Below are 16,213 nucleotides of genomic sequence, written 5' to 3'. Positions count from 1 at the left end.
TCCACGTGGTTCCTTGTTAGAAACTTCTAGAACAAGTCATGTGGGCGGTTGTCTTGCTGCTTACAGAGGAAGGCGCCGAACGCACCGCCTTAGACAGCCATAGGTTTTTAAATGCCAGTAGATTTGCTTTTCGTTGAAGACTGACGACATATGATTCTTTGCGTGCATAGAAAGCAGTAATCAGTAAGGAAAAAGTTTTCGAAATCCCTAATCTGTGTTTATCTTCCCAAGGAAACAAAAAAAGCGAAAGCCAAAACTCCATTTCATTCCTTTGCGAACAACTCGCGCACACAGTTTTTAGCATCATCATCATTATTCAGTTTATTTTATCGAAAAGAAATTCAGTCAGAAGAAAGAAACGATGGCGAAATCAATTGTTTCAGCCGTTTTGGAGAAGTTGGGTTCCTTACTAACTATACCCGATGAGATAAAACAGAACGTTGAGTTGGCCTTGGCTCTTGAGGAAGAAATCGGGAAGCTGTCTGTTCATTTTCAAGATATTATATCAGTTCTTCAAGATGCAGAATCGAAACAGGTAAATTTTGCCTCTAGTTTTTTTTTTTTATGGACGAGTTTGAAAATTGGATTTTGTTTTGTTTATATATATGATTTTCAAAGCCGGCAACTTGTATTTTGTCAGCCATGGGGGCCCTATCAAATACTTTTCCTCTCAAAATGAATTTTTACACAATATTTATATCTAAAATTTAAAAAAAAATGTTTTGACTTTTGTATCTAATTTGAGCATCTCCCGCAAAAAAAAGCGCCTTAAGCGGTATTGAATTTGACATTCTGTTGAATTGAATGTTTTAAATCCGGAGATAGTCGGCTTCGATTCATTACTGACAATATTTGGATTACAAATAAATTGCTCATGAAATTACTTAAACTATCGGAATTCAAGATATTAAATGAAGTTTATGTTGTTAATCTTATCTTCGTTTTCAACAGGTAAAGGATGGTAATGTGAGAAATTGGTTGAAGAAACTCAAAGATGCAGCGTATGATGTTGAAGACGTGTTGGATGAGTGGAAATCTGCGAAACTGAAGCCACAGCTTGAGAAAGAAGAAAAAGAAGTCGGAAATTTCCCCTTGTTCAAGAAGATACGCCGTTCTATCTCTTCTCTTACCTTTCAAACTATGCTACACTATAATATTGCATCGAAGATAAAAACCATAAACCAACAACTTGATTGTATAGCTAATGAAAAAGATAGATATAAGTTTGGGTTAGAGAAGGACGTTGAAGAATCCCAAAGGCTAGTAACTGCCTCTTTCATAGATGAAGATGAAGTTTATGGAAGGTTTGAAGAAATTACAATTCTAGTGAATATGTTGGTAGGGGAGAGTAGTAGTGGAGGGTCAAGTCTCGATGTCATCTCTATAATAGGGATGGGAGGGATCGGGAAAACAACACTTGCTCAACTGGTTTACAATCACAATGATGTTGAAAGTCATTTTGACAAGAGAATATGGATTTGTGTCTCAGACCCTTTTGATGAGATAAGGATTGCCAAAGAGATACTTGAAGCATTTAAAGGTGAAAGTCCAAAATTAGTTGGAAAGGATAACATCTTGCAGGAAGTTCGTAGCCATGTTTTAGGGAAGAAAATACTCATTGTGTTGGATGATGTGTGGACTGAAGATGCAACAAAATGGGAGCAATTGAAAAATTCCCTCAAGTATTGCTCTCTTGGGAGTAGAATTTTGGTAACTACTCGTAAGGAAAAAGTTGCTATTATCATGGGAACAATGTCATCAAACGTATTTCTTTTAAATACTTTGTCACAAGAGGAATGTTGGTCATTACTCAGCCATAGAGCATTCTGTGGGAGGACAAGAGATGAGAGTGAAAATTTAGAAGATATCGGTTGGAAAATTGCCAAAAAGTGCCAGGGCTTGCCACTTGCTGCAAGCATTCTTGGTGGTTTGCTGTTGTTCAAGAGAACTAGAGAACAATGGCAGAGTATCTTGGATAGTGAAGTATGGGACATTGAAGAGGCTGAACGAGATCTTTTCCCTCCCTTGGCTTTGAGTTATTATGAGTTACCTTTGGCTCTAAAGCAGTGCATTTCATATTGTGCTGTCTTTTCAAAAGATACGATATTAAGCAAAGATGAATTGATCAAGTTGTGGATGGCACAAGATTACCTGAAGGGAGTGCGGGGTGAGGAGATGGAGATTGTCGGTGAGGAATATTTTGATGAGCTAAAGATGCGTTCCTTTTTTGAGGCTTTTAAATGGGATGAACTTGATAGTGGTATTGTAAAATACAAAATGCATGATTTGGTTCATGATTTTCTTCAAGTTTTAATGGAAACGGAATGTTTGATGATAGTAAGTGATGGGTTTGAAAAGTTAAAAGTAGACTCGTCTTGTGAAAGGGTTCGCCATGCGACATTGAATCGTAGAGAAGCTACACCCACAGAACCTAACATTTACCATTTCAAAAATTTGCGTAGCCTTCTAATTGACTCGAGCTATCATGATACTTCCTCTCTAAGCCCATATTTGCCCAAGTTGTTTGATCGATTGACTCGTCTAAGGACATTAAATTTGAGTAACAGTTTGTTTGGAAATTCAATTGAAGAACTTCCTGATGAAATAGGAAAATTGGTACACTTGAGATATCTTAACTTGAAAAACAATAGAAAATTGAAAGAATTACCTGAATCGCTGTGCGAGTTATGCAACTTACTAACCTTAAACCTAAAATGGTGTGATAGTCTTAAAGAATTACCGAGTGGGATTGGAAAAATAATCAACTTGAGGCATCTTGAGAATGAGCGAACAGACTTGAGCTTGATAGCAATGCCAAAAGGAATAGGAAGATTAACTAACCTTCAGACACTAAGTGTGTTTGTGGTGACTGATAACAGTAATGCATCTACTCTTGGAGATCTTCAAATGTTAAAGCATCTTCGAGGGCATCTTAAGATTAGTGGGTTGGGAGCTGCGTGTGATTTGGCTGAAGCTAAGAAAGCAGAAATTCGAAAAAAGGAAGGCCTACGCACTTTGATTCTGGATTTTGCTACTCTTAAGGGATTAATGTCGGAAAGGTTGCTGAGAACAAACGATGGTGACCTTCTTGAAGCTTTGGAACCACCTACTTGCTTGGAAAAATTGGAGATATGGTGCTACCGTGGCCGCACCATATTCCCCTGCTGGATGATGAGTTTGACCAAGTTGAGCCATGTTTCATTAGGTTCTTGCTTGCATTTGAACTCTTTGCCTCCCTTGGGGAAATTGCCGTCCCTTGAATCACTCTACATAGGGGAAATGAGAAGAGTGAAAGAAGTAGGAGTGGAATTTTTGGGTGTAGAAAGAGAAGAGACATCAGCACTGCCATCATCTTCTGAATCACCTTCATCGTCTGTTATTGCCTTCCCTAATTTAAAACATCTTGAATTCTTTGATTTGAAAGAGTGGGAATCTTGGATGCCATTGACAATCAGAGAAGAAGAGCATATTAGTGTAATGCCTCAGCTTCGTTCCCTAACTATTGGTTCTTGCCCGAAGTTGAGGGAATTACCGTGCTACATTCTTCAGAATACTAGTCTAAGGCAATTGGATATAAGTCAGAGTCCTATTCTTTCAGGACGTTGCAGAAAGGAGACTGGAGAGGACTGGCTAAAAATTTCTCACATTCAAAGCATCATAATTGACGGTCTATGCACTCAAGTAAACAGCTATTCTGTTGAAGAGTTTGGGGTATTGCAATTTCAACCAATACACAGGTGTTCTTATATTTTATTATTATTATCTGTGTAAACTACAACACATTCAAGTGTATAATTTGCCAAAATTAGTTGTTGAGCTGTCCAAAAATTTTGCGATAAGGATCTACCTTTTCTGATGTTGTTACCTTGAACTATTGTCATTACTATCAACTAATTATCTCCTGCTATTTGCATGCTTTTCAGCTCTTCATCAACTATGGAATTTTTACTCAAAGGCTTCCAACAAAATTGATGGGAGGTACGTATGAACTATAGTTATCATTAAGTCTTTTTTGTCAAACGATCATAAAGTCGTTGAAATATATAAATCTTTGTTTAAACCTTTCTTTCCCTTGGCAATCAAGTTGATGCTAATTTCTAGCAAGAAAACCAAATTATACTCGTAGGAAATGGTTAGAATGTTAATTTTGTGTCAAGGCACCTCTGTAAAATTATTTAAATGAATACAATGTTCATCGTCCTTTGAAGTTCATGCAACATCTAGATTAATACTTTCGATTTCAGAGCATGTGAAAGGGAATTTCTCCCTTGAAACATCTGGGTATTGCATGGAAATTAGAGTTTGGTGCTAAGTTATTCCTTAAATGTTAATGACAATTGGAACCAAGTAATTAGCAGTTTAAAGTTTAGGCATATTTGTTCTGAAGTGGTGTTTTCTAACTAACCATTGATGCTGCGAAGACGGACTGGAATTTAAGGCCAGTAATATGGGATGACGCCATTGGAAATAAGGAAGGTTATTAAAGCATGCTGTTTCTGTAGATTTCGTGTGGTGCCAATAAAGGTCAACCGGCAACAAATCGTGGTTATGGAAGGAATGCATTATTGTTCATCATACATTGATCCTGTGTCGAAATTGATCGTTACTTTGCGAGTCATCCTTCTATGGGTAAATCCTGTTGTGTAATATTCGTACTCGTGTGGAACATAGCTTTTACCCTTGTGCATATTCAACGTTCATGTCAAAAGCACTTATATGTTTAATGGATTGTACGACTCTTTTATTCTTAATTATTCAAAATTTACTCGTATTGTTTTAGATTTTTATTAATGATTGGGCATATTGTAACAAAATAACCCTTAACGTTTGACAATATTATCAAATTTACTCGTATTGTTTTTTTTATATACTTGACCACTCAACGTTTCAATTTGGTCAAAAGATCCTCTGGATGAAAATCGTTATTCAACTAACGGTTAATGTATGTAGATGATATTATAAGTTTACATAACATCATACTCTGATGTTAGTAAAAATTAATTTATTTTTAAAGTAATTATATTTAAAAGGATTGTCAACCATTGCGATTATGATACGTATCATCATCTCATTAGGTTAAATATGAAATTGTAAAATGATTATACGTGTCATCATCTCATTGGGTTAAATATGAAATTGTAAAAGTTGCATTTAGTGGGGTATTGAACTCGGCTTCCTAAGATTAGAGTCTATACACATTACCACCAGGCCAGATTGACAATTTGGTCATCTCTCGTAAGATTTAATATTTATATTATGTATTGTCTCCCACACATCAAAAAACACCTTTTCTTCGTTGTAATTTTCAATACAAACAGATGGGGAGCTAACCTATTTTCCAGAAAGAAATAGCAAACAGAGAGGTAAAAGAAGATTAGAATATCCATTTTATAAAATAAATTAACTATAAATAACTAGGTTATTGCACAACTAAAATAATTAAGCAAAACTGAGTTAAAAAACAAAAAACAAATCAAATTCTAGACATAATAAATATCAGTAATTTAATTCTAAACTTCTAATATCAATGGACATCATTATTGCTAGCCATACCTGGGAAAGAAAAGTTGCAGGAAATCGGGGAAGGGTTTCGGCGGTGAAGGAAAAGGAAATGCGAGAAAGTGATAGATGCGACAATGGTGGATGTGAAAAAAATTAAAGAAAATGGAGTGGTTTAACACTGTAAAATGAGTGATGTAAGAGGAAAGGTGTTATGGGAATAAGTTCATTCGTGCAACTTGAAATAAGCTCACCATTTTCTTTGTCCATAAGCCACGAGCACCATCTTGCTTTTTCCTCGTGAATCTTTGTCCATAATCCTTCGAACATTGTTGTAGGAGTAAGTTGTTACGTACTTGGATTTCGCTTTGAAGAACAACTTGAGAAGAACTGATTTGCAGTTCTTGTCGAGTAAAGTTCCAGTGATACATCGATGGAAAATTGGGTGGAGTACAAGTTTGATTCAGCCCAACTCATCTCGAAGCAATCTTTCACGATTCCCAGGGATGTTATTAACCTACCAATCGTAGTACATGCTAAGCCTTTTCGATATTCTTCTTCATCTGTTGATTGTCGGCGTTATGGTTTTGTTTAGGAACATGATGAATTCTCTGATTAGGAGTCCTAGTCAATGTCTCCCCCCTCAGACCAGCTACATATCGATCGCTCGTATCCTCTTTCCGCTGGAGCTCCCCGAGGTACTCCGCTAATCGCTCTTGGTTCACTTTCCCCATCATCTTATCAAAATCCATGAAATTAATCACGATTTGTCAATGAATCAGGCGGGCAAGCATGGCTTGATTATGTAAAAACATTTTAATTCATCATTAATAGATGAATTAAACATGGATGGAGCTGAAGAGAAAATGAGGGGAAGGGGTGGTCACGTGGGACTTGGGGCGGGGGTTCTGGCGGAGCTGGGCCTCCAACTGAGGGTTGCGGGAGTTCGTGAGTTGCATGACGTCGTAGCCGATGACAACCAGAACGACGCCACATATGGTGGCGAAGGCCAAGAAGAAGGGATTCGAATCCCTCGTCTGCCTCACAAGCCACCGTCAGGTCTGGCTCTTTTCACCTGTTATTTGTGTGTAAGAGTTTCATTTCAGAAAGATAAAAAAAAATAGAGAAGTTGTAGTTTTTTGTCTTTTTCTTTCTTGCTCCATGCGAAGGAAAAAGAACTTGCAGGGGAAGAGAGAATGAAAAGAGTCTTTCATAAAATGTGTTGGGAACAAAAAAATGTTAAATTCGTTTCCTTGCATAAATAACTCAAAAAGCAAAAGTTAGTTGGTTGTTGGCATGTAAATGAACTGGACGTTTCGTGCGGCGGGAAGTTCGTTTATTTATTAAATGAACAAAATTTTAAGTTCGTTTAATTAAATGAACGAACATGAACAAAGGGCTCGTTCGTTCATTTAAGTTCGTGAACGTTTGATTATATGTTCGTTTATTTATGTTCGTTTATGTTCGTTCATTTTTGTTCGAACAGAGGACAAATTGAATATGTTACGAATATTATTGAAGTTGTTTGGATTTTAAAAAGATTGTTTTGTTGAACAAATTAACTTTAAGACTTTATTATATTCATATAGCTTATTTATGATTTATGTATGTTTTTGTCGTATTCGAATAAATTAACTTTAAAGTTGTAAGTTATATTAATGAATTTTAAGTTGTTTACTTTTTTTAACATTCGTTTGTTGTGTTCGAATAAGTTTTTTGTTTGTTTGTGTTGTTCGTTTATGTTCGTTTATTGTGTTCGTTTATGTTCATTCGTTCGTGTTCGTTTATTTATTTAAATGAATGAATATGAACAAGCTATATTCCTTAATGAACGAACATGAACAAAAAAAGTTTTGTTCGTTTATGTTCGTGTTCGTTTATTTACATGAATATACCTCATTTCGTGTGTGTTCGGTTCGTTTACAAGCCTAATTTGATGGTTGGGTGTTTGAATTAATTGTGTGACGTTTCAGAGGTTCGACTCCCTACAAATGCAAATTTTTGCTTGCTTTAAAATTAAACCATTGAGGTTGTGACACATCATCATCGTTACTTTAATTCAAAACGCGTACATGTCACGTCAATATCTAGGTATACGTGTTCTTATTTGGTTAGCATTATAAATTGATCATTAGTTGACTAATAATTTTCATCCAACATGAGTTTTTTTGACTCAAAATAAAATATTTTAATTCAAATATTCCCCCCCCCCAAAAAAATACGAGTAAAATTGACAGTATTGTTGAACATTATTTTGATGCATTATGTCTAATGATTAAAACCGAAATATCTTTTTAGATGTTTTATCCTTCCGAGAAGCTCATGGGCTCAACCATCCTTTGAATTACTGTTTCGTATTTAATTTCCACCACCCTTGTGGTGGTGCCGTGGTGGTGTCCAATGATCCATGTATTAGTTTGAGAGAAAGTTAAATCATAATATAAATATAAATATATTATACAAGTGAAATGATCCACGAAGTTTACCCCAATATCCCAAATAGAATGAAAGAGTAAGTTGAGTAGTCTTGCATGTATTATAAAATGGAGCTAACAATATTGATTGAAGGCATCTTTGCGCTTGGGGCAATGACGCAGCTAGTGAGGTACTAACCGAGGCGCGTCTATTGCTGGTTGAAAACTATTTCCAAACCCCCTCCTAGGACTTGGTTCTGCCCTGGCCTTGGAGAATTTCTGGAAGGGCTCCCTTCGGGGTAAAGCCCTACAATTACTAGTTTACAAAAGTTTTTCAAGTGATCCCAAATTTTATCCTCTAGAACTTGTCCTTTTACAAGGGCAGATAATCAATTTTTTGGACAAGTGAAAAATACTACATTCAAAAGATTCAATCTGCCAACGAACTAAATATTTAAAACAAAACAATAAACCTTCAGCCTCACAAGTGGCTCACCAACTTTGCCTCTAGAGCGTACACCCTGTGGAAATTTCGCCGGTTTCTTTCCTTACATATTTAGAGTAATGAATCCGTTCCACGCCAAGCAAAAACATAGGCAACAACGATTTCCCTCTAACATTACCGCACCCCTAACTAAGCTCCTAATCTCATCACATAACCGGGAACCGGCCTTGCCAAGTTATAAGCCTGCAAAATATTGCCCCAAATATGCTTAGAGTACGCTCACTTATGTGACCACTGGTCTTAACCTTGTTCAAACACAGTATACAAATGCCGTCAACATTTAAACCAAACGTTACAACCGACCCCTTGTCGGAAGTCTATCCAAAACCTCCATCCAAAAAATTACAGGGTTCATTAGTATATGGCCTGAATGTCGCACCAATCTATCCCAAGCCGCCCTCTCTCCCTACGGATGAGCTTCCAAATTGCAGAATCTAATACCGAAAGACCCACAAGGTCTTCAATCGATGCAGCCTTAGATCTCAACTGAAATTTCGATATCCATTTTAGCTTAAGATTGGATTAAATATTTTTTATTAGATTGAATAATATTATCATTGTTTAAAATCACATTCAACTGCAAAGCTAGTTTTCTTTACCAAAAACAAATTTTAATGTCTAACATTGCATGGAGGAACAACAATACTAACCTACACCAGAACGTTTGTTTTCATAGACAATCTCAAAAAGATAAAAATAAAAAGGGAAACTAGCCGACAATCACTTGTCTATAGCAAGGATACACCTATAGGTTCTTCAAAGTCCAAAAATCCCATATCAAATTCAACTGTTACTATCATTTTTGTTAAAATCTACCTTAGGCAAGAGATGAATGCCGTTTAGAGAGCTCCTTGGCTCCAAGCAGAGTACTGGTTCTGAAAAACGGAGGAATTATGCAGAGTAATGGTATATCGAAGTGAATGAATTCTCATAGATGGACATACTTGAGCACTCTGACGGAATTAAGGCTTTACTTGGTGCATGAATTCTTGTATATTTCTTCCTTACTCCTCAAGACTTACAATATGGTTTGTCATTTGTGTGTGGGAATGCACGATTATTATTTGGTTGATTCTTTGATTCATCTCGTTTGTTTTCAATGTTCCTTTGTGACATCACCTGTTCGATTGATTGTTAGACCTAAATAATGGATGTTAAATTTTCTTTCGAAGAACACAATCAAGTTAAATAATTTTCCTTTTTCAAAATTACAATTTCTAACAGTTGACACGAAACCAAATAAATAATTTATTTTTGTATCTTGTAAGTCAATTGACCCTTCAATCGAGAGTTCTTCAACTCATCTTCTTTTTTAAATAGACAGTAACAAATTTAATATCTGAATACAAAGAAAAAAATACAACATAACATAATATAACGTAATAAAAACTTTGAATCAATGTAAGATAAATGAGAAAATAAATTTCGTATTACGTAACCAACAATCTTGAGTCAAAATTAAATTTAATCTTTTAAATGTTCATAACAGTGGTCAGAAGTATAACAATCCGAGATAATAAAAATAAAAAGGAAAAAGAAATCTTATTAAATAATCGAAAATAGTATAGAAACAAATACACGATCGGAAATGAAAAAATTGTTTGGAAACGAGTTGAGGCCTCACCTATGCAGTTTCCTTAAAATATATTTTCGGTCACTCCATGGTGTTTAAGATCATTGGTCGTCTGTCTCCAGGATACAACAACTAGTTGATAGCTACAGTTGCACTGCTGTATAGATCATGAATTATTCCTTGCCTTCATCTATCACCGAAAAAATTAAAGGAGATAATTTTTTAATAGTTTTTGAGTTGTTTTGAAGTGTGTTTAACTTAGTAGGTTTACACATTATTCATAAGAACTTCACATTGTGAACAATTGGAAATTTTTGACCTAATGAAGCATTAATGAGAATCAAGCAATTTCCAAAATTATTGTTTTGAATAAAGGAACCTTTTAATATTTATCCTTTTAATTTCAAAACAAAATTTGAAAATATATTGCTCTATTTGAAGTAAAATATTTCACATTTGGGTTAAAATATTCGCAAGCCCACAAAGAGCCCAGCCGATTCGGACATTCATGCACATCGTACACGTTTGCACCTATACGAATCAACAATTGGATACACATTTTCCTCAATAACATTTGGATCAGTTTCTCATTCAAAGCTCCAAAATTATCAATTTTTTCCAATAATCTCCCACATGAAAGAAATTGATCATTTTATCAAAAACATTTTGACCTGATATGGTGATAAACTTTACGATCGATAGTTGCATAGGATAGGAAGGTGTCATCCTTTGAACCTTCCCTTATGACAGTATATTTACTTTACTGGCTAAACAATAAATGTGATATCCTTAAAATATTATGTTGTTTGTGTAAACGATGATATATTTCACTCAACTACATTTCTCATAAGAATTGTAGTTATCATGGGTATGTCCATATAGCCGTGAACATTGTCTGGTTCTGCAAGAGTTTGAAAGAACTATGTCCAATAGTCTCCTTGAAGTGACCCCAATTCACTCTCACATAGGAGACTTATGTTGTTCGACTCATCGAAGCACACAATGGTCATTAAAAGCTTTGTTTAGCCTATACTAATTTGATCACTATTTACATCATAGGAACAGACTTGGGATAAGAAACCCCCACAGTGACTGCACATGATTTATGCAATTAGGTTGTCCCTTTGAATCTAGATCTTCGGATCTTCAGTTAACTAGGTATAATTTTCCTTCACATAAACATTTAAATTTCATAGGCTTTAGTTTCATTCTTTTATATGTTTTCTCAACTTGATCTCAATTTAACCCTTTGGTTAGTAGATCCATGATGTTATCCTTTGATCTTACAAAATCAATAGAGATAACTCCATTTGAGATCAGTTTTCTAATGGTATCGTGTTGATGATTCATGTATCTCGAATTACCATTATACATAAAGTTATGTATTCTATCAATTTCATTCATTTTTAATATATGAATATTGTGGGCACACACTTTGGTCATTCAAGAATATCCTCCAAGAAATTTAAAAGTTATTCAACTTATTCTCCAGACTTGTCTTGAGCTACAAACTTAGATTCCATTGTGGATCTAGTTATAACCATTTTACCATTTTCTTGAGGATTTTCATGACACGACTCATCTTTCTAATGTGAAAGATATTCACTTGTGCCTTTTATATCTTGAATATAAAATGTTCAACTGACATAGGAGTATCCTTATAGAATAATGCAATTTATGATCTTGAGCATATATGAAATATGTCAGTTCTCTCACAATTGTTTTTCAAAAGTTTAGCCATGAATAACATGTGAATATGCTTAAACTGCTCACTAGGGTGTTCACTATTCGGTTTTAACTGAATTAACCGACCCAATTGAATTATTTTGGTTAATTCGATCGGGGAACGATTAATGTTTTTTTCAATATTCAATTAACGGTTAATTTAGTTTAAAATCGGTTAATTAACCGAAATTATTAAATATTATATATATTATAAACCTATTTTAAGCTCAAACCCATTAAAAATTAATACCCAATTATTTTTTTAATCACACTAGATTCATTAAATTATCAATACCTAATTAATTTGTAACTCAAAAGAAAATATACATATATTATATTTAAATTAATCTAATTATAAAACAATTTCGGTTAATTTGGTTAACCGACCGAAATAATCAAACTTTGTTCGGTTCGGTTAACGGTTAAAGGGAAAAAAGTTATGTTAATTCAGTTAATGGTAATTTTGTTCGGTCGGTGGCCGAAATAACCGTTTGAACACCCCTACTGCTCACAGTGAAAGCAATATCTAATCTAATACAATTCATTTAGACATTCTATTACCATTGCATATTCCATTTGGTTAACGTCTTTAACTTTTGTTTTTGGACAAATGTTGACTCGTATTTATTGGAGTTGTACCTATGTCGAAAACATCCTTGTCAAACTTATCTTGTCCATGAAGTGTGAATTCATCAATATGAGACCATCATAAAAATGTTATATTTTGGATGTCCAAAGTCATATCAATCAGCCTTATATTTTTTAATGTCAAATTTTAAATTTAACATATCTTTGGCACATTTTACCATTTCATTGTTACTTTTAACAATGAGTATGTCAACAACATAGGATGCCTATAATTTTGACATATACACATTTTTCACACTTCTTTGTCATCATGACAATATCTCTGGTTGAACATCTAGACTTATCTTTATTTATAACCTTTGATCAAATATCTTCAAAGAACGAAACATTCTTTGTTTCTAGTATCGTGCTCTCGTGAATCTCAAGGTTCTTTGATTTATACAAAAGATATTGATATATCTTGTTATAATCTATATAGCCAATGAAAATATAATCCACAATTTTGGGGTTTATTTTCGTTTCCCTTGATAATGAGATCATTATATTTACAACATCTTTTTAAGTAATTATAGAAAGATTGTTTATATTTCCATAACTCTTATGGTGTATTATCATTTTTTTTTGGATAACCTTTTTTAAAAGGCAATTCACTGAAAACAACTTCATCCACATGTTCTGTGATAACCCAGAACTTCTTAGCATTGTGTTAATCATTTACTTTTTAAGAATTGATTCTTCCACTTTGTTACTCCATTTAATTTAGGAGAGTATAATGGTGTCACTTCATGAATAATTTATTCACCACCATAATCACTTCTGACCATCTTAATAGTTTTATTAAGCTAGTTTTCAACTTTTATTTTATAAAGAATAAATCTCTATAACTTCATTTTTGCTCTTTAGCAAAAAAAATATGACAATACCTTTTGCTATCACCACTGAAGGTAATAAAATATTTATTGATTCTTGTTTGTAAAAGTAGATCAAATAAACACATTAAAACTATATGAATTAAATTTCCAAATTTAAGTTTATTTTCAAGATCTCACTTTACAAACATATCGATATTTTCAAGAAATAAATTTAACGATTTATGCCTTTCTTTCAAACTAGAATCATACTTGATTCTCAAGAAAATAAATTCAATCCAACGATTTATTTCCTTTCACGAACAAGAATCATATAAGATTAAAAAATTCAATGATTTATTTTTTTTACAAAATAAGAAAATAAATCCAACGATTTATTTCCTAAAATAGGAAAATAAATCCAACGAATTATTTCCTTTTAAGAAATAGAAAAATAAATCCAACAATTTATTTCCTAGTACAAAATAAGAAAATAAATCAAACGATTTATTTCATTTTATAAAATTGCAAAATAAATTGTATTTTTTATTTTCTTTTACATATCAGAATTATATAATATTCTTAGGAAAATAAAATTCAACGATTTATTTCCTTTTTAAATCAGGAAAATAAATCCAACATTTTTTTACAAAATAGGAAAATAAATACAACAATTTATTTCCTTTTATAAAATATAAAAAATAAATACAAAGATTTATTTATTTTTAAAAGATGGAATCATTAATTATAAGAAAATAAATTCAACAATTTATTTCTTTATAGAAGATTTTCGAGAAAATAAATTTAATAACTTATCTCTTTTAACAAAATAGAATCATTTAAGATTCTCAAGAAAATAAATTTAACAATTTATTTCCTCTTTCAAAATAAAATCATTTAAGATTCAAGAAAATAAATTTAACAATTTATTTCTTTTTTAAAAGATAGAATTATACATGATTCTTAAGAAAATAAATTCAACAATTTAATTTTCTTATAAATTTAGAATCATTCAAGATTCTCAAGGAAATAAATCTAACAATTCATTTTCCTTATAAAGTTAAAATAAAGATTCTCAAGGAAATAAATTCAATAATTTATTTTCCTTACAAAGTTAGAATTAACTTGAGATTCTAATGTTGAAATAAATAAAATGATTTATTCATCTCTCCTTTTTTAAGTTCATATATTATGTTAAACGACGAGATTATAGTACTAAAACCCGTAACAAATATATCACGACAACCCGATTATGTTTAACAAACAGAAACCAAAAGGAATTAATCCTTTAATTTTAGCAACGCAATAATCAAAAGGAACTAATCATTTGATTTTAATTTTCGCAATCCAATAATCAAAATGAACTAATCCTTTGATTTTAATTTGGCAACTCAATAAACACAAGGAACTAATCCTTTGATTTTACTTTTGACAACTCAATAATAAAAAGAAACTAATACTTTGATTTTACTTTTGACAGCCTAATAATTAAAAGCCTTATATTAAACTCTGAATCTGCTTGTATTTATAAAATTTCTCAAAAGAAATTATTAGTATGATAATAAAACTCATAGTGTTTCCAAAACACAATCAATAATTATTATAATATTTATAATAATTATAAATAAAAAAGATATTTTGTATTCATGTATATTTCATATTAAAAGGCCAAAAATTTTATGGTAATAATCGCAAAGTAATAATGTCACGAATAATGTTTACATTCACTTTTATGTGCTAAATCTTACTATAATGATATTACCAAAATAATATCATAACATAAAAAGAACCATAACAATTCTTTAATTTCCCATGACAAAAAACACATATGAAAAAAAATTGAGACAAAAAATACATTAATTCTTTATTACATATTCATCATTCTGAAAACCGGTAATCAATGTTACTTTATCTACAATTTCTATTTAAATAGATTTGTTCACTTTCAGCAAACCCGTTAAAATAGTAGGATAAATCTCAAAAACGAATTTAATTGCTTTTCATGATTTCGGCAAGATTTCTGAACTATCTCAGATTACAGAAATGTAGAAGAAAGAATATGTCTTAATATTGTTAGAAGTATAACAATCCGAGACGATAAAAATAAAAGGAAAAAGAAATCTTATTAAATAAAAAATGATATACGACAAATACACGATTGGAAACGAGTTAAGGCCTATAGCTACGCAGTTTCCTTAAGACAAATTTTTTGTCACTCCATGGTGCTTGAGATCATTAGTTTTCTGTCTCCAGGATATAACAACTAGATGATCATCTACAGTTGCACTACTGTAGAGATCACGGACTATTCCTTGCCTTCATCTATCACCGAAAAAACTAGAGGAGAGAACATTTTTGAATAGTTTTTGAGTTGTTATGAAGTGTGTTTAACCTAGTAGGTTTACACGTTATTATAGGGATTTCACATTGTGAACAATTGGAATTATTTGAGCTAATGAAACATTAATGAGAATCAAATAATTTCCAAATTTTTTTATTGTTTTGAATAAAGGAATCTTTTAATATTTATTTTTTTTAATGCCAAAACAAAATTTGAGAAGATATGTTCTATTTGAAGTAAAATATTTCACATTTTGGTTAAAATATCCGCAAGCTCACAAAAGCCCGACCATTTCAAACATTCACGTTACGCACATTGTGCACGTTTGCACATGTATAAACCAACAATTGGTTCCACATTTTCCTCAACAACGTTTAGATCAATTTCTCATTCAAAGCTCCAAAATTATCGATTTTTCCAACAACAATCTATCCTTCAAATAGTTTTAAATTTGAGTAGATAAAGATAGGAGTGTTGTGCAAGTTCAATGGAAATTGTTTAGTAAAAAAACTCGTGGTACACAAAATTAATCAATACCATGAATGTTTTCCGATCACGTTTTGTTGTTTAATTAAGAACCCTTTTAGAGAAGATGGAAGTTGAAATGAGATTCAAGCATTTTCAGATGTACAATGTTGACTAAAATCCCACATCCCTATCATATGATAAACAAGAAACAAGGACGGTGTATAAATAGAAAGCATGACCCAGCGTTAGAAC

General features: G+C 32.5%; 1 protein-coding gene and 1 non-coding gene across 3 annotated transcripts; both read left to right on the top strand.

Moving 5' to 3' along the window:
- Positions 1 to 130: 130 nt before the first annotated feature.
- LOC120185867 (putative disease resistance protein RGA3) lies at positions 131 to 4,747 on the top strand. 2 transcript variants are annotated; one of them, XM_039189970.1, is made up of 4 exons: positions 131 to 535; positions 952 to 3,737; positions 3,924 to 3,978; positions 4,503 to 4,747. In XM_039189970.1, the coding sequence occupies exons 1-3, from the start codon at positions 362 to 364 to the stop codon at positions 3,970 to 3,972; spliced, it is 3,009 nt and encodes a 1,002-aa protein (XP_039045901.1). In that variant the 5' UTR covers positions 131 to 361; the 3' UTR covers positions 3,973 to 3,978; positions 4,503 to 4,747. The 2 variants fall into 2 exon arrangements, with proteins under 2 accessions (XP_039045901.1, XP_039045902.1); XM_039189971.1 differs by having other exon boundaries at positions 4,422 to 4,747.
- Positions 4,748 to 8,069: 3,322 nt separating this feature from the next.
- LOC120185879 lies at positions 8,070 to 8,220 on the top strand. Its single transcript, XR_005522166.1, has one exon. It is a non-coding gene; the product is annotated as a U4 spliceosomal RNA (small nuclear RNA).
- Positions 8,221 to 16,213: the final 7,993 nt, after the last annotated feature.

This window comes from Hibiscus syriacus, unplaced genomic scaffold (genome assembly GCF_006381635.1).
Source record: "Hibiscus syriacus cultivar Baekdansim isolate YM2019G1 unplaced genomic scaffold, ASM638163v2 tig00113124_pilon, whole genome shotgun sequence".
Taxonomy (NCBI): Eukaryota; Viridiplantae; Streptophyta; class Magnoliopsida; order Malvales; family Malvaceae; genus Hibiscus; species Hibiscus syriacus.
Note: the sequence above shows the minus strand (reverse complement) of the source record. Positions and strands in the feature narration are given on the sequence as shown.